The sequence below is a fragment of the Ahaetulla prasina genome, chromosome 1, assembly GCF_028640845.1.
Source record: "Ahaetulla prasina isolate Xishuangbanna chromosome 1, ASM2864084v1, whole genome shotgun sequence".
NCBI lineage: Eukaryota > Metazoa > Chordata > Lepidosauria > Squamata > Colubridae > Ahaetulla > Ahaetulla prasina.
In genome coordinates, this window is record NC_080539.1 from 322,571,438 (window position 1) to 322,599,090 (window position 27,653).

Genomic DNA, 27,653 nt, shown 5'->3' on the forward strand with positions numbered 1-27,653 from the left:
CGGGACCGGTTCTTTTGCTTAAAGTGGCTGTGCTGGCTTATGTAGTAAGGAGGCAAAAACTAAGAATTAAATGGCCCAGCACATGGCTTTGAAAAACCTCACCTCACCTTTGTTGCTTGTATTTTAGGATTTATATTGTTTACTTAGTATCCTAGTATGATTTATGTTGATTGTTTATTTAGTATCATGACTATCACTAAGTGTGGTACCTAATGTTTTATGTTGAATGTATGTTTACAAAGATTATGATAATGATCTATCACTATTGTTATATGTATACTGAGAGTTTATGCACCAGAGACAAGTTCTTTGCATGTCTAATTACACTTGGCCAATAACGAATTCTATTCTATTCTATTCTCAGTTATTGCTTCTAGTGAAATAGGTTACAATAATATGGCAAGGAAAAATACTGGAATTCTGGAAGCCCACCCATCTTCAAGCTATCAAGGTTAAGTAACACTGATTTAGAGGATGAATCCTGTTGTGTGACTGAGGTAGCTCTTCCTTATTTTGGGATTTGTGTATGTCTAGCCAGATGGACACACTTCCTACCAATTCCAAAAATGGCTATTGGGCCTAAAGGCCCTCTCAGAGTTAACACAGTCTGGAATCATGTCAGCTTCTCAGGTTCTTTTTTTCTTTTCTTTTTTTAATCTGAAGGTAATTTTTTTTAAAGCCAAATGAGGGCAATGGGTTATAAGATGTTCTTCTAAAAGGTTAAGCTGAAAAGAGTAATTTCATCATTTAGGTAGGATTTTTTTAATAGCTGAAAAAGTGATCCATGATATACTTTTGAGTCTAAAATGTTGTTCCCAATATTCAGTCCAACTTAGCTGAACAAAAATAAAAATAGAACACCACTAGGATCAAGCTTCAAAGGGCTGCAAAGAAGAAAACAATATTGCACTGAAAGTGTTTTTAGCAGTGTCCCACTAAAAACACTATTGGGTGGGACAGTTCCATCTCAAGGTCACCTACTCCACTCTGCAGCAGGATTACTGTAGCCACAGCTTTTGAGCTGAAATTCAGAGCTGTTGCATTATGTAGGTGGAAAGAATATGCACAATTAGTTTCTATTTGAGTTATTCTCAAATGCAGAATATTGTATCCAGTAGAGTTGCTTGAAAACAAGGAAGATCCTTGGAAAGTACTTAGAGCCATCTTGGAAATATAGTGCTTTCGTTTCACCCATCAATCACTGTCATAAAATGTCTCTGTTGCATTTTGTACTCATTTATTTATAATTATTGTTATAAATGCATATTAAGCCATTCATATATTTGTCTTGGGAATTTTTTTCTTTCCTCAACATTTTCTAGGTTCTTACAAAAGTTTGTCACAAGGAGTCTTATAAGAAACATTTATACATTTATATAAGAAACATTTATACAAACTTATTTTATTACCTAACGCAATTATTATTTGAACATTATGAGTTATTTATGTCAGAAGCAGATATAAATGTTTGGTATTATTAAAAAAACAAGGAGACAACCCATGACTCTTCGATCATCCTTTCAGAGATATTTTCTTACCAGATTCCTTGATGCCTTCAATAGAAATTCTAATGCAGAGGTCCCCAACCCATGGTCCATGGACTGGCACCAGCCGGCAGCATGCCAGCAACCAGGGCGCACAAACAAGTGAAGCCCCATCCGTGGGATGCAGGCAGTATGCAAAACCCGCCTCCTCGGAAAAACCTCTCTCCATGGAACCGTCCTTGGTGCCCAAAAGGTTGGGGGCCATTGTTCTAATTGTACTGCCTTCACTGGAAAAACTGGGACACATTCAAAGATGTATTGAAAATAGCCCAAGTTGAACTTTATAGCATAGTCAACCTTTAGCATAGAAAATGTTTTATGATGCTTTGTGTTACGTCATAAACTATATTTTTAAAGTCATAAAATGTTTTATAAAATTTGCCAAATTTCAATTCTAAATGAGTCACGGACCCCAAATCCCAGACATATTCTCTAAATTAAATGAGATACCATGGTTCAAAAATTGTTGCCCTATGATGCACCATTTCGCCCAATTAAAGGCTACAAGAACAAGAGTTTTAGAGTTTTATATACTAGATAGTATAGTGCAGTGATGGTTAACCTTTTCCAGGACTGGCATAGAAATTTTAATAGTTTTTAATATTTGATATAAATTTTATGGGGTTTTTACAGTTTTAAATGGTTTTAATTTTGGCCTTATATTTAATAAGTTTTTTAACTATTGTTTTACTGTGTATATAATTGTTGTTTTATTTTGGCTGTGAACCGCCCTGAGTCCTTTGGGAGAAGGGCGGTATAAAAATCCAATAAATCTAATCTAAATCTAATCTAATCTAATCCAGACCGAGTGCCCAAAGCATGCGCACCCGAACCTCCAAAATGCAGTGTGTGCGATCCCCTGCATGCGCCCTGTGCATGCGCCCTGTGCATGCACACACACACACACACACACACACAAATGCCCTGCCCCACCGCATGTGCCCCGGCCCCCACACAGGCGCATGTACCCCTTGCATACACTCTGCCCTCGCATGCGGCCTCACATGTGCTCCACCCCCACACATACATGCGCATCCCCCTGCAAGCACTCTCCGCATGTGCGTGCACACACACACCCCACACACCCTGCGCATGCACAACAGAGTCACAAAGACCAACTGGCCAGTGGGAGACGCACGTGAATGCTCAGCAGAGCTGAACTGGGGAGATGGCTCATGGGCCATCAGAGAGGGTGCTGCGTGCTACCTTTGGCACATGTGCCATAGGTTCCCCATCATGGGTATAGTGTGTAGCAGAAATTTATTAGATTTATTTATTTTATTAGATTTTTATACCGCCCTTCTCCCGAAGGACTCAGGGCGGTGTATAGCCAAATATTAAAAAGCCCGCAATATACACATTAAAAACAAAACTAAAACAAGCATATTACAAATGGCCGAAAATTTAAAACAATTTAAAATTATAAAATTATAAATAGCCCCAATTAAAATTAATAAGACATTTAAGACTTTCAAGCCAGTCCCGCTTGAATAAATAGGTGCGTTTTCAGCTCACCGCGAAAAGTCCAAAGATCAGGCACTTGACATAAACCAGGGGGAAGTTCGTTCCAAAGCGTGGGAGCTCCAACAGAGAAGGCCCTACCCCTGGGGGCCGCCAGCCGACATTGTTTGGCGGACGGCACCCTGAGAAGGCTCTCTCTGTGTGAGCATACGGGTCGGTGGGAGACATCAGGTAACAGCAGGCGGTCCCGTAAGTACCCGGGCCCTAAGTCATGGAGCGCTTTAAAGGTGGTAACCAAAATCTTAAAGCGCACCCGGAAGACCACAGAAAGCCAGTGCAGACTGCGCAGGATTGGTGTTACATGGGAGCAACGAGTTGCTCCCACTATTACCCGCGCAGCTGCATTCTGGACTAGCTGCAGCCTCCGGGTACACTTCAAGGGCAGCCCCATGTAGAGAGCAGCACTTCGACACTTTCGTTGGGGTGGTCCGGGGTGGAAAAGTACAGCTGCATATCATCAGCGTACAGATGATAACTCACCCCGAAACCACTAAATACCAAAGGAAATAGAGAAATAGCATTTGGATTATTGATACATCATAATAGCATTGAGAATATAGGACAGTAACAATTTACATCATTTAGGTAATAATGTTGAGTTTAGTAATGTGATTGTTATTGTGGTTCTAAACATATTTCTTCATCATTAAATATTCTGCTAGTCGTAAGAATGGAAAATCTTATGCAAGATACTGAAACTTTGCATGTTTACTACCTCATCTTCACTAGCACTACCACACAGGATATCCTGCTCAGCCCTCTAACCTCTGCAAGATTATAAAATGATTAACGACACAGGGATAGGTGAAATGAAGTGGTTCTATTAGCATGCCTTTGTCTATTATTTTCTTGTTTTGTTTTTTTATATTTTAATGTTTTTATAATTATAGCAGTTTTACATATTTATCAATTGTTTTTAATTTTGTTGTATATGTCCACAGTTGCTTTTGGTGAGCTAGGCAGCTATATAAATTAGCTAAATTAGATAAATAATAATTAAATAAAACCACATACTTTCTGATCTAACTATAACAAAGCAATATAGATGTCCTATATAGGTTCTAAGTAACATCCCCCAATGAAAGAAGACTCCGAGGCTTGAAGTTCCTCAAAGTTTCATTTTATTAGAGATGTCATATTGACACATCTGGGAAAACCCAAATCCGAAAGCTTCCAGGTTTTCCCCACCCAACAGAAAGTCCAAGTTCCTGCCCAGCACCCACAAGTCCATCACATGGTCCAATCAAGCACCATCCCAACTGAAGAGGTCTCCCAATTCCAACCCTCCAGGTGCAGGGCAAGATGTCCTTGACTCTCTAAGAAAGGAATGTTATTATGACTATGTATCACCCATACTATAATGTTCTTTCCAACTCAGCTATTCTTTTATTCTACTAACCACTGCTGAATGGAAAGCCATCTGCTGCCTATTTTTCAAATGTATTTGCAATATATTCTAAACACTGCTGATGTATCTACCAGTACAAAAAGATGCAGCCTTTTAGCCAGTGGTGGGTTGCTCCCGGTTCGGTCCGGTTCTTGCGAACTGGTAATAACAGCGGCAGGAGGCCCCACCCACCTGGCCAGATATTATCACAGACAATCTGCGCATGTGCAGAAGCTTCTGTGCATGTGCAGAAGCAAGCGCACGCCCATTACGAACTGGTAGCGGAGGTAAGTAGAACCCACCCCTGCTTTTAGTTTATATGTAACAACTGTATAAGGTTGAAAAACTTTACTACTGAATGTAATCCACAACCAATCATTTAAATAGGAGAAAAACAGAAGACTTTGCAGAATGATGAAAATCTTTAATGAAATAACTTTTTAAAAGTCAAATACAGTCACAAAACCATGGTTCTAAACAATATAACAAATATCAATCAAATTCTGAAAGAAACAGCAATACAACTAGACAGACTTTATTTAACCTGTACTAGAATAATCAACCCAGTGCCATAATTTGTAAAATGCCTTCTCCATTTAAGAAAAAAATGTTTGGGAGAGTAAGAGAATGTAAACCAAATAGTTAAGAAAATTGTATAAAGAAGTTCACTACAGAATAAAAATTTTATATGGTACAAAATAGAATTGAATTTCATCTGAAGGGTATATTTTCATTATAGACCAATCATTTTAAACTACAAACCAGTCTGTTTTATTTCAAAGATTTCATGTTACTGATAAAAATGCACAGAATAATCCTTTATTCTTGTTCTCAGGGACAATATTGTATATTTGATAAAACTTAGATTTGCTAAGTATAAGTTTAGTTCCATTAAGACCAGCAGAAAGCAAGTGCTGGAAAGTAATGTTATACCTTTATAAATTGAATTAATCAAAATGTTATTGAAGTCTTAATATTAAAATATTTTCCTTTGATGCCAAACTATCAGAAATACTCATGGACTAGCAGAAGGCCTTGCTAATATATTGGTATTAAATCACAATGTACTTTCTGACATACCAGTCTGACACCTTTACAGAGCTCACTTTTAACCATAATTACTTAAAAATAAATCTTATAGACTCTGAGAGACCTGCTCCCAAATTAATTTACTTAGGATTGCATCTATGCATTTCTAGACTTATTATTATTTTGAGACTAAACCATTTTAAAAGGCTATATTCTACATTCAAATAAATCTCATGGACTCTTTTAAATCAATATAAGCAAATTCACTGTTTTAATACTATTGACTATACTGTAAATGCTTTTGGTCCACCACAATTAGAAAAATTTAGTCTTGATTTTGCTTACTCAGCCTTCGTGTGTTCTATAAGAAAATACCCCACATGCAGTACAATTATTACTAGAAAAGTTACCTAACTTTTGTACTAATGTTGTACCTTGATGAACATTGTACCTTGATGAATGTTGTACCTTGATGAACGTATCTTTTCTTTTATGTACACTGAGAGCATATGCACCAAGACAAATTCCTTGTGTGTCCAATCACACTTGGCCAATAAAATTCTATTCTATTCTATTCTAACTATGATAAGCAAATCAACAGCGGTTATAAAATTGTCTCCCTGATTTCTCAGTAATCAACGTAAGATTCAGATTGCATGAATTTTGGTCTTGTTATGAAGATTAAGGGATAAAACAAAATGCTTATTTAAAGTAAGATTTACCATGAAGTTATCAGTGAACTCTCTGCTTTGAACTGTTCCCAAATTGCCTCAAGATGGCTTTCATGCTCTATGGAATTGTACTGGATTTACGAGGACAATAAAAGGAATATGTCTTGAAAATACAAGTCCTCATAGTGCAAGAAGACTTACAGGATAATGCTGTATTGTCTACTTAGAAACAGGCCCAAATTTTAATTGGATTTTAGTACACTTGGGACTGTAGCAATCATTCCATATCAGAATTATTCATGAACCAGGATTTTGGCAATTCTCTCTTAGTTAAAAGGAGACAAACAAAGCAGTATCAATAATATTTTATCTCCAATCCCATTCAAGATTAGTTCCAATGTCTCAGTTTAGCTTGCTTGTCAATAGTTAAAGAGGAAATATACCAAATTATACCTAATTAAATCAAATACATGGGCCGAGTACATTAATATGATTAAAGTGTGGCTTAAGTAGAAGTAAAATGAGTTTAAAATGCTTAATTTATGTATTGGGACTAATTAGATCCTGTTTTCCATTTTAAGTTGCCATATACTGCATATACATTATTTATTTGTGCTACTTCTTTATGCTACCATACGAACATGGCCAGTCTGTTATTTCCATACATTATGGGACAATCATACAATTATTTTATTATAACATTTCTATTAAACTTGAACTTCTCAATCTAAAATAATAGCTAATTTATCTCTAGTGAAATTATATTTCTATTTTCATCTACAGCAATGCATGTTGAATGTTGAAAATTTTCTAGAATCAATTTCAGGCAACGATAACTGTTCACTCTAAGCATTTTTCACATATTTCATTAGCACGTGGTAATAGAATTTTAGAATTTTAGCAATCTAAGAAGCACATACAGCTTTATAATTTTTCACAGTAGAAAGAGAAACAAACCACAGAAATACTTTGACTTGGCCTGAGTTTAGTTAGTCTTTGGATAAGAGGTACAGATACTGTAAAGCTCATGTGCATATGTGTGTATATACAACTCATACATGGAGAAGGAATATTACACACTATACCTGAATCATCAAAACTTCACAAATTAATTTCCTTAGTCAAATGAGCAAAGTATACATATGAAGGGCAGTCAATTTTAAACTGTTTAGTTCAGTAGGAACATATCTGAAAGCCACTGACATTAAACAGAGAATGGAATGGAAGGCACGAAGGCTTTTGCTCAGCTGATATCTACTACAGTTTTATCTTGCTCCACATTTCAGTCTTGTTCTCTTTTCTAAAAATTCATTCCTCTGTAGGTAGAAATGATACTGTAATTTCAACAGCAATCCACTAACCCTTTAGAAGATACTGTGGGACTTAAGAACAAATGCAGTTGCTTTCCTGCGGAAGCTTTTTATGTTACTCAAGAGTTAAAAATAGAGCTCTGTAATTAAAGTCAACACAAATTTGCCCATTTAAAATATATATCTTTTCTTTTTTTGTATTTCTTCAAGAAAACATTAGCCAAAGCAAATAAATCTGTTTCATTTTCTGAACTCTAAACAAAGCAAATTCTTTGGGTTGAAAACGAGGACCAGTGAGCTTCATTTTCTGTACAGTGTGGGACATCTAGAGATAAGCTTTAATTGAAAATGATTTCAACAGTAACATGAATTTACAAATGGGGGAAGGAAGAGAACATTAAATGTTGTTCATAAGTTTTACAACAAACAATTCAGTGGCTCCTTCTATGGGGGTCCTTCAAGACTGTTTTCAAAAATCAGCAACTCTGAATCAGAAAATCCATTTGTACTACAGTTTTTCTTCTTCCACCAAATGTTGTTCCTTGCAGTTATTGTACTTTAAATGCTGTAATTGTTTCTCCAATCTCATCTTAAAATAATTTAAAAATGGGAAGGAGTAGCCATATTGGATTTCCTCTTTAAAGTTAGTAGTACGTATTTATCCATTTCTCATTTCAAATCTGAAAACATTGAGTTTATTTCCCAATTGTTTAAAAAAAGCCTGAGACAGGAGTCAATTTCATTTCCTCTATGTATGTTTCTCACTAAAAATATGGCAGAAATAGTAAACCGCCAAGCTTCAACAAAAACACCTCTTAGGAACATTGCCCAAGATCTACTACTTACAATAAATATTTGGTGTAATCATGCAGAGTTAAGCATACTGGACAAACATCACAAGAAATAACAGCTTTAAAAAGGCCTGCTCAAATCTCCCCCTGAAATCTTAAGTATATTTATGTCTTCTGCTATAGAGACAACATGAGCTGTACATATACATTCTATAAAACCTGAGCTATGAAAGATAATGATTGCCAACTGGTAACTGCAATAGGTAGCTCTGCTATATTATGCTACATTAAATATTGGCAGTGATTTTGAAGTCTGAATAAACAACAAAGGTGTAAAACAGGGCTGTAAAACTCACGGCCCACAGGCCAGATGTGTCACGTGCTGGCCACGGCCCCATCCGGTTTAGTCCCAGTACGTCACATGACACCACTGTGACACTGCAAGTTTGACACCCCTGGTGTAAAAGAAAGCAAATACTTTCTGATTGTTTAAAGACTCGATATTATTTTATATGGATGGGGAGGCTTTTGTGAATCACTCTTCCATATAAATTACAAAATCATTGCTTAAAGTCAATAGTTGTAACAGACCAAAGGACTAATTTGTGCCTGCCTATTGTAATATAGTTCAGGATTGCTTTTTGTCATTGGTATCGAACAACACTTGGAATTTCACCAATTTTTACTATACTTAAATGTTGCCAAATGTTGCCAATAGAACAGCATATGGTGCCCCCAAAACTATGAATTCTGGAACTGGAGAAGCCTTTGTTGATGTCTGCTTCCCGAATAATTCATCAAAAGCAGAAATGGGAGGGTATGCTTTTTTCTTTTAAAGTTACCATATGTTGTTCTCTTACTGAAAGAGAATGATGCAGTTTGGATGCCATCCAGCCAAGCTTTAAAATATATACAAACAACTGAGCAGATGAACATTTATGGGAGGCAGATGAGAGAAGTCAACCTGTCAGTGGCCTGAGTAGGCAACGCGCGTACCATTCTACAAGATCTCTACTACAAAGCAAATGGCAGTGTACAATATCACAGTAACAATGTAGTTCTGGGCAGAGTTCTACAGGCTGTTTTGGCAGCTGATTCCAGTCACTATTTGTAGCCAGAAGAGTAGAAGGAGATAATATATATACTTCCAAAGAAAAGGCGTGTTTTAGCTTCAGTTCATGTAAGTGCAATCAAAAGAAAAACAGACATCTTATGTCCCGTGACTTGCTTGCTGTTACTATTTTTTTTTCAGCTTTGTGTCTGCATACAACAAAGTGGAACTGCTAATGACCGTTTCCTCCATTTTGGAATAGGAAGGCTATATAAACAAAATTTGGCCATCACAAGATATACATATTAGTCTTGGCAACAAAACTATTTATTTTTTTAGGTGGTATAATAAACATGAAAAAAAAGAATCTTGTTGCGTAGGAGAGAGTAAGAATTGTCAAATTTGAGCAAATAGATGCCCTCCCCTGGATAATCATGGCTGCCTATTTGCACTTCTTGGTGGCTGTCCCTTCGGTAGACTGGCATGATCTCCCCATAACGGTTTCGCAAATAGCTTTTGGCTCCTTTTTCCACATCACCAACAGGAATAGGACCTGAGAAGGGAAATGCACAACATATATATCAGCTATAAAAACCAATAGGAGGAGGTCATAGAGATTCAGGATTGTGGATCTAACTAAGAAAGCTTACACAGAGAGAACATCACTACAGGTTTCAAATCATCTAGAGATAAGACTTTTCATATTTATACTGGAACCTGAGAAAGTTCCAGTGATGTCATTTAAAAAAACAAACTACAACCTAATTCCTAAACTGTTTTATATTAAAGAATATAAAATACATAGGATCTCTAAATATTGTAATTATTTATATGTATTATTAATCATATGCATCATTAATTATATGTATTATTTTGCACATTTGCATAATTGATTAAAAAATAAAATGGGAATGATTTTTCTCTCCTTGTCATTTCATCAAATGAGCTTTCTAAGTGGCCCATTTTATTCCATAATAATAACAGTGATGCTCATCAGTGTAAGAGAGGAAGCAATAAGGAACAGCCTGACCTCCATGTTCCATGCATTGATTTATTCCAATGTTTACATTCCAATTTCTAGCAGGTGAGGGATTTTCTATATTATTACTGCAATAGAAGCAAGACTGAGACAATTTCTGCAGTGACCCTACATTTATAAAATTCTTCCCTGAGTTATGGGGAAAGAACTTGTGCTAATTTTATGGGAAGATGTGTAAAGTTTATTAATGTCAGAGGACTGTGTGAAGGTGCCTATAGATCCTATGACTGAGGAATGTCATCAGCGGAGTCCTGGACTTGTATTATTATTTAAATTTGGACATTGCCCAATTCCCAATGAGTCTAGACAATTCACAAAATAAAAAAACCCAAAATATAACAGTGAAGCAAAAGGAGTAAAAAGAGGGCAACAATGACAAATATACACGCATAACACCTTAGCCAAATATCCAGGCATAGGCCTTTTTGTCACTAATCTCCCTAGAACAGCACCCTCTTTAAAGTCTGAATGGCCCAAACACTGATGCTATCTATATATACTTTAACTTTATTTGCAGAGGTTGACATTCAAGCTGCTTAGAGTTGGCAGTGTTTGGAGCCACAATTATATCCATAAATGACATATTTATGAATAAATAAACACACTTTTTATTAGCAGGATTTATTAAATTTTCCTGCTTGATAGTCTTGGAACAGTTTGAAGACTAATGGCACAGTTCAAGTGAACTCAAAGTAATTAAGAAGTTGCATTCTTTAACTCAAGTTAAAGAGGTTATGCTTGCTTAAGAGACTATCTAAGACATAATGGTTTTTCATATTTGTTTATTAAATTTATACATCACTATCGAAGACATGACATACCTTCAAATTCTTCTTCTTCATCTTCTTCATCACTTGATTCACTGACCTGAACAGTAATGGCAGTACTAGTAATAGGAGTCCAATCAAAATAGACTCCAAACCCAATGTCATAATCTTCTGTAGCAAATTCCCAGCAGACGCGCTTCCCATCAGGATGAGTGGGCACCCGGACTGTTAATACCTCACCCCGTTTCACTAGCATTCGGGCATTCTTCTCCTTTGCCATCTTTGTTTTAAACTCCCTTATCTTAGAATTTGTCCAGGTAGTGGGGGGAATCAATGGAGGTGGCCGAACTGGAAGAAAGAAGGATGTTTTTATAACATAGATGCTGATAAAATTTTTAACAAGACTGGATATTCTAATTACAAAATTTCCCTTTTTTCAAAAGAAGGAATTAGATTTTTTAATCCCTCTCTCAGCTGACAGTTTTTCTTCTAGGAGTCTTTTTTTTTTTTTTTTTTTTTTTTTCCAAAAAGTTTTTATTGGTCAAAAAAGGTTTATACAAATACATATCAGGTATGGTAAATTTTCATTTTTCTTATAAGAATTTTACTCAAAATTTGAAACACACTTCTAGGAGTCTTTTTAACTGGCTGAATCTATTCTTTCAGTGACTCGCCCATACTGCCATACTCCGTATAATGACTTAATTAGACATCTTGGCACAGCAAAGTTTCTAAGAACAAATTGGATGATAAAGGTGTATAATGACCACTACAAAGGGGGCCATATTAATTTGACATACTTAAAATTTAAAAAACCCATCGACTATTCACTATGAGATCACTATCATTTCATCCCAAGCATTAAAATTAAGTAATGTAATAGCAATCTCAACTCTATTTTGGTCCTGCCTTATTTCAGATTTCTGTGGATTTCTTTTTCTGCCATAATACTCTTTTATAATAGCAATAATTATTTATTACATTTATATACTGCCCAACCTCCAACAACTCTTGGGAATTACAGATTAAAAACTTTAACCACAAGAAAAAACACAATAGACAAAAAAGATTAAAGGTGGAGTGACAAAAAACTACGTTGAAACAAAATTTACTTATTTATTTATTATTAAAGATGTATGCCGCCCATCTCCCTGGAGGCAAGTCTAAAATAAATAAAACCACATAGTTCAAAGGGAGGATTCACCCTCATCAAATAAGTATAGTTAACAGCAAAATTTGAAATAATATAAGAGCGAAATAAAAAATAATATAAAAACAATCTAATCAAGGGTAGAAATTATATACAACAACACAAAAATGGAAAAACTAAAAACTAAATTAAACAGCAAAGAATCAAAATCTTTGTTGCTGCTTTTTTAAATATGAGCATTTCAAAACTGACTATAAGTCTTAGTATACTCTACCACAAAACAGCTCAAAACTTGCAGATTTCTTTAATAGAACGCTAGCTACTGATCCATATGAAGACATAGTAGTTGAAAGCATAATCCTTACCTTTCTTCTGTTCGCTTAGAAGATCTGTAGTTTCTAGCTCTGCAGACAGGATGTCTACTGCACCTGTATATTCAGACTGTATCATGATTATATCACCTGGTCCTTGTGGTGCAGAGAAATTTGTCACTTGCAGTATAGCTTCCTATACAGAAAAATGTATAGAATATATATAAAATACAGTGGTGTTAAAGTGCCTTAATTTTTAACAAAAATAGTCTTTTCTCTACATATCTTTATCTGAATTCTACCTATTTACAACTATGTCATCCTAACTAGAAAAAAAAACTTCAGAAGATATTTTAGCGTAATATCTTCTGAAGTTTTTTTCTATTCCACATTTCTTCAATTCTAGGCAACTCAGAAATGTAATCAATTAAAATATATTGCATCCCAGAAAAAAATACAGTTCAATAATCTTATCATCTATACTACATATGAGTTTCTTATTATCTCAAGACAAACATTTCAAAGGATTGTAATGATGGTATGGCAAGTAGAAATAGGCCAAGAGTAAAATCACCTACCTCTTTTTGGTGCTGAGATTGATCAGTGAGGATCTCCTCCTCTCCAACTACATCTTGCTCCTCTCGACTCCCATTAGCACCTGCAGGATCCTTTGTAGTATCTGAATTTACAGGCGATCCATTCTGCAGCCTCTCAGAGAAAGATAGCACAAGAATGCAGGTTGTTTTAAGAACCTGGTATAACAGGTAGGTAAAACTCCAATCAACTGGAAAAACAGAGACTTGTAAGGTGACTTGGAGTCAAATAGGGTTCCTCTGGCTTACATTTTATATCCAGATGAGTCTCAGCTAAGCCAAAATTCAAATGAGAAATGCTGTGTGGTACTCCTTTAGGCAGCTGAAAGAATGTTATGTGCCATCAAGTTAGTGTTGATTCTTAAGTGACCACATAGGTAGATTTTCTCCAGGATGAGTTATTGCTGATCCTTTTCAGAAACACTGGATTTGAACTACATCCAGCACTAAGAAACAATTAGCTATCATAGATAATGTATCCAATCAAACAAGGCACAACAATTTGACTGTTTAGTTCAAACATCCTACCTATAAAAATCAGTTTTAAAACATTGAAAAGAAAAAAACGTACAGTGTATGAAATTATATTTTATAGAAACAGATCAATTAGCTATAGCAATAACTTCTTATCCCTGCCAAATCATCCACAGGTTTATCATTGCATGTGGGCTTAGGGCTTAATGCAAATATTTAAAGAGGTCTGATACACTGCCATATCACTCTCTAATTAAGTATCATCTATTCTGATTTAACAAGCAGCAGCTCTCTAAAGCAGCAGGCAGGGATTTTCTCATGTCTGCATCAAGGTTGTTTTCAAATGGAAATGAAGGCGATTGAAGCTGTACATGCAAAACATGTGATGTATTGACTGTTACTGTAAAGGGGAGGAGTCAAAATATTGTTTATGAGAGCAGGTGTTTTATATACATAAGAGACGAACAAAAGGATAAAAGCGTAGAGTAAGTGGCAGTTCTCTTCTCCAGATGAATTCCCTAATGTAGATATATATCCATGTAAGGTAGACCCTGGGGGATTCAGTGCAATTACTTGCCAGGAAGAAAATTCATCTTTCTAGGAAAAAAATGATTACTTTAAGCCAAGTGTGGAAGGTAATATTCTGGAGAGCAGGTTAGCAGGTGGACCTCTTCCACCAAATTCTTTCTTGGTAAATTAATGTTTGTGCAGCTGGCCATTGTCCAGTGCATCCATTTTATAAATTGGTGGTTCATTTGTGAAAGTGCATGCATGTCATATTCTCAAAAATTCAAAATATTTCTACTAGCCCAAAAAGTATAAGTGCCATTGCTATAAAGTTTCTATGCATATTGATACATAATGCACTCACAAATATAAAATAAATATAGAGACTGCCTCAGAAAAAAGTATTTATATTATATATTTGTCATTATAGTTATGTTTCCAAACTAGTGAAGTGACAAATAATTGATTTGTCTTCATTGACACTATCTAAGCACATAGGTAGTCCTCAACGTCCAACCACAATTGGAACTGGGATCTGTCTTTGAGTAGTCATGTGACTGCTTCACTCAACAATCGCAATCCCGGCACTTTCGGTTGCACTTTTTAAGTGATCTCCCAGTCATTAAGCAGGCTGAACAAAACAGCTGCCTGCTGAAAGATTTCGGTTCCACACAGAGCTGAAATGTCAGCACTCAGCAGGCACCCCCTTCACTCTCAAAAATTGTTGTATCCTTCACAATTTCAGTTCCCCTCCATGTGCAGAGGGGGAATCCTTCATGAGAAATCTTCAGGATTTCAGCTCCACTTCTGCAGCCTACCCAAGGATTTCCCCTCTGTGCATGGAGGGAAGCTAAAATCTTTCAGTGGGCTACAGCAATATTTGTTAGCAAAATATCAGCTATATCTCAAATATTTCAGCTCCTCTCCATCCCTTCCACTTACAATCTTCCCTGCTGGCTTTCCCATTGACTTTCTGGGAAAGCCAGCAGAGATGGTTGCAAATGGCAATCACATGACTGGGGGGCACTTGGCAACCTGTTATTAATGTGAGTTGGATGCCAAGCATCTGAAATGTGGTCATGTGACCGCAGGGCTAGCAGGGCAACATTTTATGATGCCAGAAGCGCTTTACAGGCCTTAATGCACCATTTCTGAGGCTGCCATAACTGAACGGTCATTAAACAACTGGTTTTAAGTCAAGGACTGCCTCCCTATCACATTTCAGTCTCAAATTTCACTAACTGGAAGAAGGAATCAAATTCCAGTGGCAAGGTAAGGTAGCAAAATAAACAATTAGAGTCAAACTCAACCAAATTTGTATAAGTTACTTTGTATTAATCAAAACAATATTATTTGTTTTCATCTTAAATACTATATTTCCAACTATGGAACTAGCTACAAAATGAATTTATTTTATTAAATGGTGTACTTTTCTTTGAATGATATGGACATGCAATGTTCTCTATACTTGGCAGCAATTGAAACGAATACCATGAAAATATTAGAATGAAGACATCTGTGTAAGGTTACATGGTTACAAAACTACTTAATTCTTTGTGTTTTTAACATGGTTATAAACCTTTTTACTTGTTAATTGGAAAGGATGACTGATATTCCTTCCCCCCCACTTTCCAGGTTTGATTTCTTTGCTATTCCCTATTTTTGTACTGTTCTTTGTTTTTGAATGTTTAAACACTGTGTACACCGCCCAGAATTGCTGGGAGTCCGGTGGCATATACACTCAATAAATCGTTATTCTTAATATAAAGTAAAACTAAATAGACTATTACCTAGGCGTTACCTGTATAGTATTCCCTAATAAACTCCCTACAAAGCATTTTAGTGATAACCTGTTGCTCCTTTATCTCTATACCATTTTATGCATATTTTATGTTATATTTGAAATTAGGAACTGATTAAAGCTTCATCATTATTATCCCTCTCTATATTCCATGAGTTTCTGTAGAATGACATCCCTATTTTTAAAGAACTATTTTAGGATCTATCACACTGTTTTGCATAATATTAATTTTACAAAAATACTATAAAACTGTTCTTAGTCCTAGGAACATATTAATGCTAATTCTACTTGTTATTTTAGTAAGAATATTAGATTTTATTGGAACTAATCATGTGTAATGAGTTGATGAGTAGTGATTAAGATGCTGAACTAAGACAGAGGAGACCTATGACCAAGTCTACCTTCTGTCATGAAAACTGCCTGAATGAATTTGGGCAATTACTCTCTCAGCTCACCTACCTCACAGGGTGCTTGTTGTGGGGATGAAATTGGAGGCAGGAATGCTATGATGGCTGCCTTGAACTCCTGGAGGAAAGATGGAATATAAATCTAACAATAAATACAGCTAACAAATAAAATGTTCACAAACATTTTTGTTGTGATTGTTTTCATTTTTATATATTTAATTTCCCCTTATAGCTCACACTAGTATCAAGCATACAGTTAAGCTTTGAATCATAAATAAAACACCAAACAAATTTAAAAGGTAAAAATATTGCTATTACTTATCCATATGCCTTGATTATCAATAATAGTTAACAGGAAATATACATGAAGACCCTCTCTAGTGAGCGTTCCAAAGATATTGCTATTCATCATAGCCATTGGGAGAAGATGACTTGCCTGGGGAGTATGGAATAGTCCTTTGGATTCTATCTAGCAGCATGTTAGCAAGTAAAAATGAAAACAAAGATCAACCCAAATGATTTATATCAAGAGACTCACAATTATTATCTTACCTGCATGGTAATATATCCTTTTCTGAAATAATAGCTTCTTGGAGTGATTTTTTAGTTGAATCTTCATTTTCTAGAAGAGAGCAAAGTAATAGTTCATCTTTTTGAACTTCTAATTACCATTCATTTATAGGCACAATGTTTTATCAGCCAGTAGGGTCATGCTATATAAGCATCCTATTTCAAAATAATAATAATCGGGTTTTATTATTTATATGTCTATTTTAAATATTTGGCCTATATAATAAGTTTTTTAGATGAATGTTTTATTTTGTATATTTATGTGTTTTTTATATGGCTGTACACCGCCCTGAGTCCCTAGGGAGATAGGGCGGTATAAAAGTATGAATGAATGAATGAATGAATGAATGAATGAATGAATGAATGAATGAATGAATAAATAAATAAATAAATAAATAAATAAATAAATAAATAAATAAATAAATAAAAATAATTTTAAAAAAATGAGACAAGCCAATATACTTACTAGTTAACATAACATTCATGACTGGAAGAGGTTTCTATTCTAAGACAGTATACCTGGCCTCAGGAATTTAGTCCTAAACAATGCTAGACAATTATGTTTATAATCAGGCTCACAAAGCTTAACCTACAATAGACATTGAAAAGGATGGATTGACTACATTACTCTTAGTGGGATTAGTCAACAATATGTTTGTATTTGTGACATAAGATTCAGGACCAATAAGAACAATGTCTTATAGTTTATCATCATCATTTTTATGATAATTTTATCATTCTAGCAGAATATTGTGATTTGGTCTAGAAAGGTACAGTTTTTATAAAATAAATGATAAATTATCTTAAAGATACTATATATTTGCTTATTTAAGATGACATAACTGAAAGCCTCTAAGTGAGAGTAACCATCAGGCCTACAATTAACAATTGGAATCATGATGTTCTTCTAAATAAAATACAAATATTAAAAAAATTCCTTGTCTCCTGTATAGGTGGTCTGTGTCTTCCTTAATCTCAGATCCTCTACCAGAAGTCTGGCAATTTGAGGATTCTGCACAATATTGTAACTATTCCTAGGACTGCACTCTTCTGGAAAGAGAGTTCTGATATTATTTCTGTGGTTTCCCACTCTCCCAGCTTAGAAGTAATAGTCCTGACTGCTCCTACCACTAATGAGACCATTTTGGTCTTTATTTTCCACATCTTCTCTAGTTCCTCCTTCAGGACCTGGTATCTCTCCAGCTTCTTATACCCCTCTCATTGATGTTGTTATCACTTGGCACTGCTATATTTACCACCACTATCTTCTGGCTCTTGTCTACTATCATGATATCTGATTGATTGGCCAGTACCTTCCTCTTTGTCTGGATTCGGAAGTCCCACAAAATACGTTATTCTCCACAACTTTCTGTGAAATCTTCCATCTGGGCTTGTGAAGGTCTAGCCCAGTGGTAGTCAACCTGGTCCCCACTGCCCACTAGTGGGCGTTCCAGCTTTCATGGTGGACGGTAGGGGTTTTGTCCGATACTGGAGCACTTTCCTTTTTTTTAATTTGTGTTTTTAAAACATTTTCATAGCATTATTTAAAAACATTTTCATTAGGTTTTCATAAAATTCCCCATACAATTTAAATTTCTGAAAATATACTATTTGTATCGCCCGCGCATAAGTTTAGTTCACGTTACGTAAGTGAAATTAAATGGCGCTATAGTGCGACCGCAAACAAAAGAGCCTCGTCCCAGAATAGCTCGCGCATCTTCCCCCACATCACCCAGCTGTAACAGACAAGCAGAGCTGGTAGCCAGCGCCCCCGCAACCCAATCCACGATGCGCGAGAGGCATGCGCAGACTACGATACATTTTATAAATCACCACTACTGTGGAACCGGTGGGTGGTTAGAAAATTTTACTACTAACAGAGATACAAAAGTGGGCAGTAGGTATAAAAAGGTTGACTACCTCTGGGTCTAGCCCATACACTATTCAGACCTTCTGTACACAATACCAGCTCCCTGGTTATGCCGTTCAGTGTATGCTTCTCCTGCCTGCATTTTACACCCTGCAACTATGTGTCTATGTGCAACTGTCTCTGAGGCCTCTCTTCATAGTCTGCACCTCAGGTTTTGACTAATGTGGTAGATCCCTGTGTCTATGAATTTGGTGTTTAGTGGCTGTTATGCTCCTATGATCAATATCTCAGTGCTGTCTCTTAGTGTCTTTCCAATGGTAAGGTTTTCTAATATCTGCCACCTCAGCTATCTGTTAATGGTACATCTCATCTGTCATCCTCTGCTTGATCTTTCGCCCATGTCTGCTCTGCCTCAGGCATTGTCTCAGAAGCTCATCTTTGGGTGTCATCTTTCCAGCTGGTGTACAGCCTGGGTGGATTTGGAGTTGACTATATTTATTTTATTTATTTATTTATTTTGTCACAACAAAATACATAAGCATCACACAAAAAGATTATATAGTATATAAACATATATATGAGGAAATATAAGGAAGCATAAGCATATATATATATATATATATATGAAAAAAAACAATAGGACAGGAACGGTAGGCATGTTTGTGCTCTTATGCATGCCCCTTATAATCCTTTTAGGAATGGGGTGAGGTCAATAGTAGAAAGTTTTTGGTTAAAGTTTTTGGGATTATGAGAAGAGACCACAGAGTCAGGTAATGTGTTCCAAGCACTGATAACTCTGTTACGGAAGTCATATTTTCTGCAATCTAGATTAAAGCAGTTAACATTAAGTTTAAATCTATTGGTTGCTCTTGTATTATTGCAATTTAAGCTGAAGTAATCTTTAACAGGAAGGACATTACAATAGATGATTCTATGAGTTAAACTTAGGTCTTGTTAAAGGCGACGGAGTTCTAAGTTTTCTAAACCTAGGATTTCAAGTCTGGTGGGATAAGGTATTTTGTTGTTTTCAGAGGAGTGGAGAACTCTTCTTATAAAATATTTCTGGACACGTTCAATTGTATTGATGTCAGAAATGTGGTGTGGGTTCCAGACAGGCGAGCTGTATTCAAGAATTGGCCTAGCAAATGTTTTATATGCTCTGGTTAGTAGTGTAGTGTTTTTGGAAAAGAAGCTACGCAAGATTAGGTTTACAACTCTTAGAGCCTTTTTTGCTATGTAGTTGCAGTGGGCTTTCGCATTTAGATCATTTGATATGAAAACTATTTTTGTGTTTTGTGACTATTTTGTGACAAAAAAACTATTTTTGTGTTTTGTGATTATATGAAATATAGTCACAAAACACATGCAAACCCAAGCTTGTTGGTGCCAATAGTTTGGTTCAGATTATCATATTTTCTTGCTTAGTAAACCCATTTATCAATATCTAGTGCACCAATTACTTCATTCATTCCTTCACATGATACATAATTAAACCAGGCATCTCTAAAAGAACTGCATTTTCTCATTTTATCCAAAGAGCTTTAGAGGAAAGCAAAATATAAATAATTGTTTGAAGTGGAACTTTTCATTCATCTTGATTTGCATGGGCACAAGATTTGTTCATAGAGTGTATGGACAAAACTGAAAAAAGGGATCAGTATCTTACAAGGAGAAGCTAATCTGCTATTTAAAAAAATTAAGCAGAAACAGATATTTCTCTTAAAATAATACAGCATGGAAAGCCTATGGGAATCCCGTAGTAGATGTTCCAAATGGAATTAGCCCTTTATAAAGAGAGAATTCAGTAGCAGACATCTCTTTACTGACTTTTCTAGAAAAAATGAATTTAACAATGTTCCACAATCCAAAATTAATCTAATTTAGCATATTGGGCTTATATTATATTAATAACTGAAAATAAAATGAACTTTGTTTCATTTCCTGGTTAAGTTCACTTGCCACACAAATATCTTAGAAGTTTTCCCAGCCATCCAAGAGCTGAACTTAAATACATGATTAAGAAAAAAAATTATATGCAATGTGGTTTAAAATTCAAAGTTTTGCCCAGAAATTATTTCACTTGAAGTTTTGTAATGTGGCATTCAATTTAATAGAATCTGAATTTTGAAAAAGTTGCTGGTATTAAAAACTAAAAGTATTTTAGCAGGACGAATAGCTACATAAACAAATATATTGAGTTTTTTTGTCAAAAAATAAAAAATAAAAATGTGACAACATGCTTATCATGCTTGTTTATGCAAAATAATGGAATTATCTTGCTTATGCAAAATAATGGAATATTTTCCCCAGAAATATGTAATCTATTTTAGTGCATTAGTCCAACTATAGTATAGATAACTTTTATTGTCTCCCTCTGTCAAAGAGGAGGGAGGGATAGGATTTATCTGGACAGAAAAAAGCCAAACTGGGCATTAATAAATTTCTGGGGAGTTAGAGTGTGTTTGATTATGGAACTCAATTTATAAGCAAACCCTATCCATGTCAATAATTTTCTTTCTGTTAACAACACCTGCCGTATGCTCTAAAAATGTCAGATATGCCTTTTGGCCCCAAAAAGATAGGAGCCATTGAGCCACACTTTAACCTATTCAAAATGCTAGTTCATGATTTAATATAGAATAGAATAGAATAGAATTTTATTGGCCAAGTGTGATTGGACACACAAGGAATTTGTCTTGGTGCATATGCTCTCAGTGTACATAAAAGAAAAGATACGTTCATCAAGGTACAACATTTACAACACAATTGATGATCAATATATCAATATAAATCATAAGGATTGCCAGCAACAAGTTATAGTCATACAGTCATAAGTGGAAAGAGATTGGTGATGGGAACTATGAAACGATTAATAGTAGTGCAGATTCAGTAAATAGTCTGACAGTGTTGAGGGAATTATTTGTTTAGCAGAGTGATGGCCTTCGGGAAAAAACTGTTCTTGTGTCTAGTTGTTCTGGTGTGCAGTGCTCTATAGCGTCGTTTTGAGGGTAGGAGTTGAAACAGTTTATGTCCAGGATGCGAGGGATCTGCAAATATTTTCACGGCCCTCTTCTTGATTCGTGCAGTATACAGGTCCTCAATGGAAGGCAAGTTGGGAGCAATTATTTTTTCTGCAGTTCTAATTATCCTCTGAAGTCTGTGTTTTTCTTGTTGGGTTGCAGAACCGAACCAGACAGTTATAGAGGTGCAAATGACAGACTCAATAATTCCTCTGTAGAATTGGATCAGCAGCTCCTTGGGCAGTTTGAGCTTACTGAGTTGGCGCAGAAAGAACATTCTTTGTTGTCCTTTTTAATGATGTTTTGATGTTAGCTGTCCATTTGAGATCTTGCGATATGATAGAACCCAGAAATTTGAAGGTTTCTACTGTTGATACTGTGTTGTCAAGTATTGTGAGAGGTGGAAGTATGGAAGGGTTTTTCCTAAAGTCTACCACCATTTCTACGGTTTTGAGTGTGTTCAGTTCCAGATTGTTTTGGTTGCACCACAAGGCTAGTCGTTCGACCTCTCATCTATATGGATTCGTCATTGTCTCGAATGAGACCAATCACTGTTGTGTCATCTGCGAACTTCAGTAGCTTAACAAATGGATCATTGGAGATGCAGTCATTGGTATACAGAGAGAAGAGAAGTGGGGAGAGCACACAGCCTTGGGGGCCCCTGTGCTAATTGTACAGGTATTTGATGTGATCTTGCTTAGCTTCACCTGCTGCTTCCTGTTTGTTAGGAAGCTTGTGATCCACTTACAAGTCTGTTCCGGTACCTGTAGCTGGTTTAGCTTAGTTAGAAGAATGTCTGGAATGATGGTATTGAATGCTGAACTAAAGTCTACAAAAAGGACCCTTGCATAGGTCTTTGGAGACTCAAGATGTTGTAGGATGTAGTGCAGAGCCATATTAACAGCATCATCTGTTGATCTATTTGCTCGGTATGCAAATTGCAAGGGGTCTAAGAGTGGATTCGTGATGGTTTTCAGGTAGGAAAGCACTAGCCTTTCAAAGGTTTTCATGACTACAGATGTTAGAGCAACTGGTCTGTAGTCATTCAGTTCCTTGATGGTGGGCTTCTTGGCACTGGGATGATGGTAGGCGTTTGAAGCAAGAAGGAACATAGCACATCTCTAGTGATTTATTGAAAATATGGGTTAAGATGGGGCCAATTGGTCAGCACAGACTTTTAAGCAAGAAGGAGTTATCTTGTCTGGGCCTGGAGCTTTTCCTGGCTTTTGTCTGTGAAATAGGTCCTGCACTTCCTTTTCTGTGATCACTAGGGGTTGTGAACCCAATGAAATGGGGTCAGTTGTAGGAGGCTTGGCTGTTGTTGGTGTGTCTGAGATGGGGTTGTGGAGATAGGTGGCTGTAGTTTCCTTTCAAACCTGCAGTAAAACTCATTCAGGTCATCTGCCAGTTGTTGATTACCTTCAGCCTGGGAAGGAGGTTTGCCATAGCGGTGATATTTTTAAGAGTTTTCCACATGTTTGCTGGTTCATTTGCTGAAAATTGATTCTTTAGCTTTTCAGAGTAGCTTCTTTTGCTGCTCTTATCTCCCTTGTTAGTGCATTTCTGGCCTGATTGTACAGCATTTTATCACCTTTTCTGTAGGCTTCCTCTTTGGAATGTCGTAGCTGCTTAAGTTTAGGTGTAAACCAAGGTTTGTTATTACTGTGTATTCGCAAGTTCCTTGTAGGTACATAGGTCTTCACAGAAGCTGACATATGATGTTACAGTATCTGTGAGTTCATCCAGGTCTGCAGAGGTATCTTTAAAATATTCCAATCAGTGCAGTCAAAACATGCCTGTAGCTTTAATTCTGATTCCTCCGTCCAGGTTTTCACTGATTTAATTATTGGTTTTATGGCTTTAAGTCTTTGCCTGTAAGCAGGTACAAGGTGAATCATGCAATGATCAGAGTGTCCTACAGCTGCACGTGGTAAAGACCGATAGGCATCTTTTAGTGTTGTGTAGCAGTGGTCTAGAGTATTCTTGCCTCTGGTGGGACAATTGACATGCTGAAAGTATTTTGGTAGTTCTTTCCTTAAGTTTGCCTTGTTTAGATCTCCCAAAACAATGGCCAGTGAATCAGGGTGTTTGGCTTCAGCCTCCATGATTTGGTCAGCTAGAGTTCGTAATGCCTCGTTTACACAGGCTTGTGGTGGGACATAAACAGCAATTAGAAGAAATGAGGAAAATTCACGAGGCGAATAGTAAGGTTTGCAGTTGATAATTAGAGTCTCTAAATTGTTGTCACAGAATTTGTAAATTGGGCTTTGTACAAACTATGAATCAGCAACGATGCAAAAATACCCTACATCAGCTTGTTCCAATCTCATGTTCTCCAAATATACAGGGACTGCAGCTTCTATAATTCTTAGTCAACTTGTTTCCTGCCTGGAAATTCTGGGATATATATTCAAGATAGTCAAGATAATCAGCTGTGCCACGTGATCATCTAACCTTTTTTTTAACTTTTTAAAAGTATTTTTTTACAACCAGTTTGGGCGAATAGGTAGTAAAAAAATGCTTTAAAAAAGTAAAAAAAGTTTCCGACGATCAGGCGGCACAGCTGTGATCGTCAGAACCTTTTTTTTTTTACTTTTTAAAGTAAAAGTAAAAGTTTTTATCACTACCAGGTTGCCCGAACCGGAGCAAACGGATAGTATTTCACCCTGGAAATTTAACATGGAATTTAACAACAAGACAGCGTAGATGGATTTTTTGTGCCCTTATTACAGTTAAAAGACTGATATACCAGCATTGGAAATATTTACTCCATTTACTCGGTAGATGGAAGATTTGATTGCACTTGCTACTCGGGAGCAAATTGCCCATAGATGAAATCTTTGCATGAACAAATATAATGAAATATGAGACTCATTTATACAAAATAAAGTAGGTAAAAACATGACAATTCTATAAGTGTATTAGAAATGAACACACATACATACCTAGTGTTTATATTAAATAATTATTTAGAGAAATCTGTTTATTCTAACAGCATATTATCCTTTATTTTTTCTTGTAATTTTTCACTCGTGTACTCATTCACTGCATAAAGCATTTGTTGTGCATTTTTTAAAATTATGTATGTATTTTTATGTATCTTTTGTTTTTCTTCATTTATCTTTTGTTTTTCTTCATTTTCTTATTTTAAAAGTGATAAAATTATTTTAAATAATGTTATAATCTGCACTAAAATAATTTAAATGGTTAGACATTATCCACAAATTGGTTATCCTTTTCATATCCTTAAATGAAAAGCAATGGCTACCTATATCTGCCTGATTTGTTCATGGTAGTAGAGTAATAGGTTCATGGTAGTAGAGTAATAATTTCTTGAAGTTGATTTTAATGCCATGAAAGACAGAAACTGCTTTTTATTAGTATTGTTATTATTTCCAAGGAGAGACATTATCAGAATTTGTCTCAAATACAATGATTCAATCTACTTTGTATATTATAACCTTCAACTGGGATCTACAAGGCTACAACAGCTGTCAAATAAAACTAGTGTATATACTATATTTCAGAGAAAATGTCTTCTAGAACACTGGTCTCTAAAATGAAGTGCACATACACAATAGGGAGTACACAAATTGATCCGTTGGAATGTAGGAAGGAAGTAGTAGTACAAAGGCTATTTATATTTATTGTTTAGTAAAATAAGAAATTAAGATATATAAATACTATAATATTGTATGTATATGTAATACATTTTACATATACTAATTATAATTAATATATCCATTCAGTAATAATATATTAAACATGCACATATTGGAATTCATGTTCAAACTTTTTATTGATTGGATTGCACTGCCAAAAAGGTTGGAGACTACTGCTTTAGAAAATCGCATATAAAACGTCAGGCTAGACACTAATTTCATCTTTCTTTGATCCTCAAATTAGTGAAAACAGTACTTAATTGACTTAATTCTACATACTGTGACTACATAGGGCAAAGAACAATACTTCTGAAAGAAGAACGAAAATAACTAATAGTTATTTATTTAACTATTACATGATGCAACAGTTGCACCAAGCTACATTAGCCTAATTATAAAACAGCTGATATGTTAGGGAAAAACATAAACAATGCAATGCCACAAGAGAGAATTCTCTCCGATAACAAAATTATCAATGTTACAATATAAGACCATTATTGAAAGAAAAATGTCAGTCATATTATTATTCCACTCATAAATACAACATGATACATGATGATATTCTTCCCCAAATTTGTTCATTAGTAAGGTATGGTTTTGCTCTGTGCTGACTACAAAGATCCTATTTTCTGACATCGACCTTATCATTACAATACAAATTTATCTTTGGTTCAACATTAGGCTACCAAAATGCAAGAATTTCTAAAGAGAGAGATGGAAGTTCTGGGGCTACAGAAGATGCATCGATCCCTCCATTAAAATATAGACAATCATTTGTACACAACATGTCTAAGGATACTTCAATGGTGCTTTTCTACTTCATCAATCAAATACAAGAAGCATCTCCAATAAATCAACTCCCCCACATGCATACGGCTTCTCTGTAGAGATTAACACAGCAAGATGACAATTATGCCGGCCAGGAAGTAAAAGATTCTCCAGGTGACAAAAGTTTCCAGGGAAACACCTGCTCCATCCTAACTAAAGGCATTGTTCTAATAAGAAGGGTAATTTACAGATACAGTTTAGCAGCACATCTTAATGGGCCACCAACTGTATCTGTAAATTACCCTTCTTATTAGAATAAAAGGCAATTCTCTTTCTCTCCCTCTCTCTCCCTCCCTCCCTCTCTCTCCCTCTCTCTCCTCCTCTCTTCCTCTCCTCTCCCTCCTTCTCTCCTCCCTCCTCCCTCTTTCTCCCCTCCTCCCTCTCTCCCTCTCCTCTCTTCCTCCCTCCTCCCTCCCCTTTCTCTCTCTCTCTCTCACACACACCCACCGTACCTCAGTCCCTAAGGCCCCTTCTCATTTACTTTCCCTCAGGCAAGGCAACGGATCCACCAAACACAGGAAACCGAGTACGGGTTGCAGCACCTCACGTGGCCTTGCTGCCGGGAAAGTGTGACCTGTTGAATTCCTGCCTTGCAGGGCCCCAACCACAAGTCGCAAGGAGGAAACTTAGTGGCGAGGAACCCCCCTCCTCAAACAACTCGCATCTCTCGAGCCCATCCACGTTGGGCCGAGGATCTCTGTGGGATCCTCGGCCCAACGTGGGAACTGAAGGCCTGACAGGCACAAGGATTTCCCCCTCCTTCGCCTCTTTCTAACAGCCGTCCCGAAAGTACCTGGTGGAGGCGGAAGCGGCGGCACCGCCGCCACACGCTTCTCTTGATCTTCGGCCCCGCTAAGGCAGCAACGGTCCCCGCTGCCTCCGCTTTCCAGGCCTCCGAGCGCGGAGGCTTTGAACCGGGTATCCTCAGGAGCGGCCGGTTCGCCCGACATCGGAAAGCGAGACAAAGAAGCCCCCGAAGTCAAAGCGGGGAGAGGCGAACCGATCCGGAAACAGCCGGGAAAAGCCGAGCGCTCTGCTTCCTCTGACAGCCGCCACCTCTCAGGCCTCCACCCTACCGAGTTCCCGCCTAAATCCGGCCGCGAACGAAAGCGGTCTTCGACAGGCTGCGACGGAGCGTTTCCCGATGACAGAGAGCGAAGCGAGGAAAGGGAAAACGGCGACCCTTCCCGGAAGAGCCGGTCGCCATGGAGACCGCTCTCCAGGAAGGACGCGTTGTCATAGCACCGGGAGAGTTTCCCCTCCTCCTCCTCCATTGCTCCCCCTGCGGTCGGAGCGATGGACAGTAACTCGACTTTGCCGCCGGATGGCGCGGACGATGAAGACGAGGAG

At 36.7% G+C, this 27,653-nt stretch overlaps 1 protein-coding gene across 1 annotated transcript; it reads right to left on the minus strand.

The window, feature by feature from the left end:
* Nucleotides 1-4,862: 4,862 nt before the first annotated feature.
* On the minus strand, nucleotides 4,863-27,547 carry TMED8 (transmembrane p24 trafficking protein family member 8). The gene is made up of 6 exons (XM_058162438.1): nucleotides 27,097-27,547; nucleotides 16,906-16,975; nucleotides 13,150-13,279; nucleotides 12,626-12,767; nucleotides 11,165-11,458; nucleotides 4,863-9,857 (listed from the first exon to the last, which is right to left on the minus strand). The coding sequence occupies exons 1-6, from the start codon at nucleotides 27,251-27,253 to the stop codon at nucleotides 9,640-9,642; spliced, it is 1,011 nt and encodes a 336-aa protein (XP_058018421.1). The 5' UTR covers nucleotides 27,254-27,547; the 3' UTR covers nucleotides 4,863-9,639.
* Between the last annotated feature and the right edge of the window lie 106 nt (nucleotides 27,548-27,653).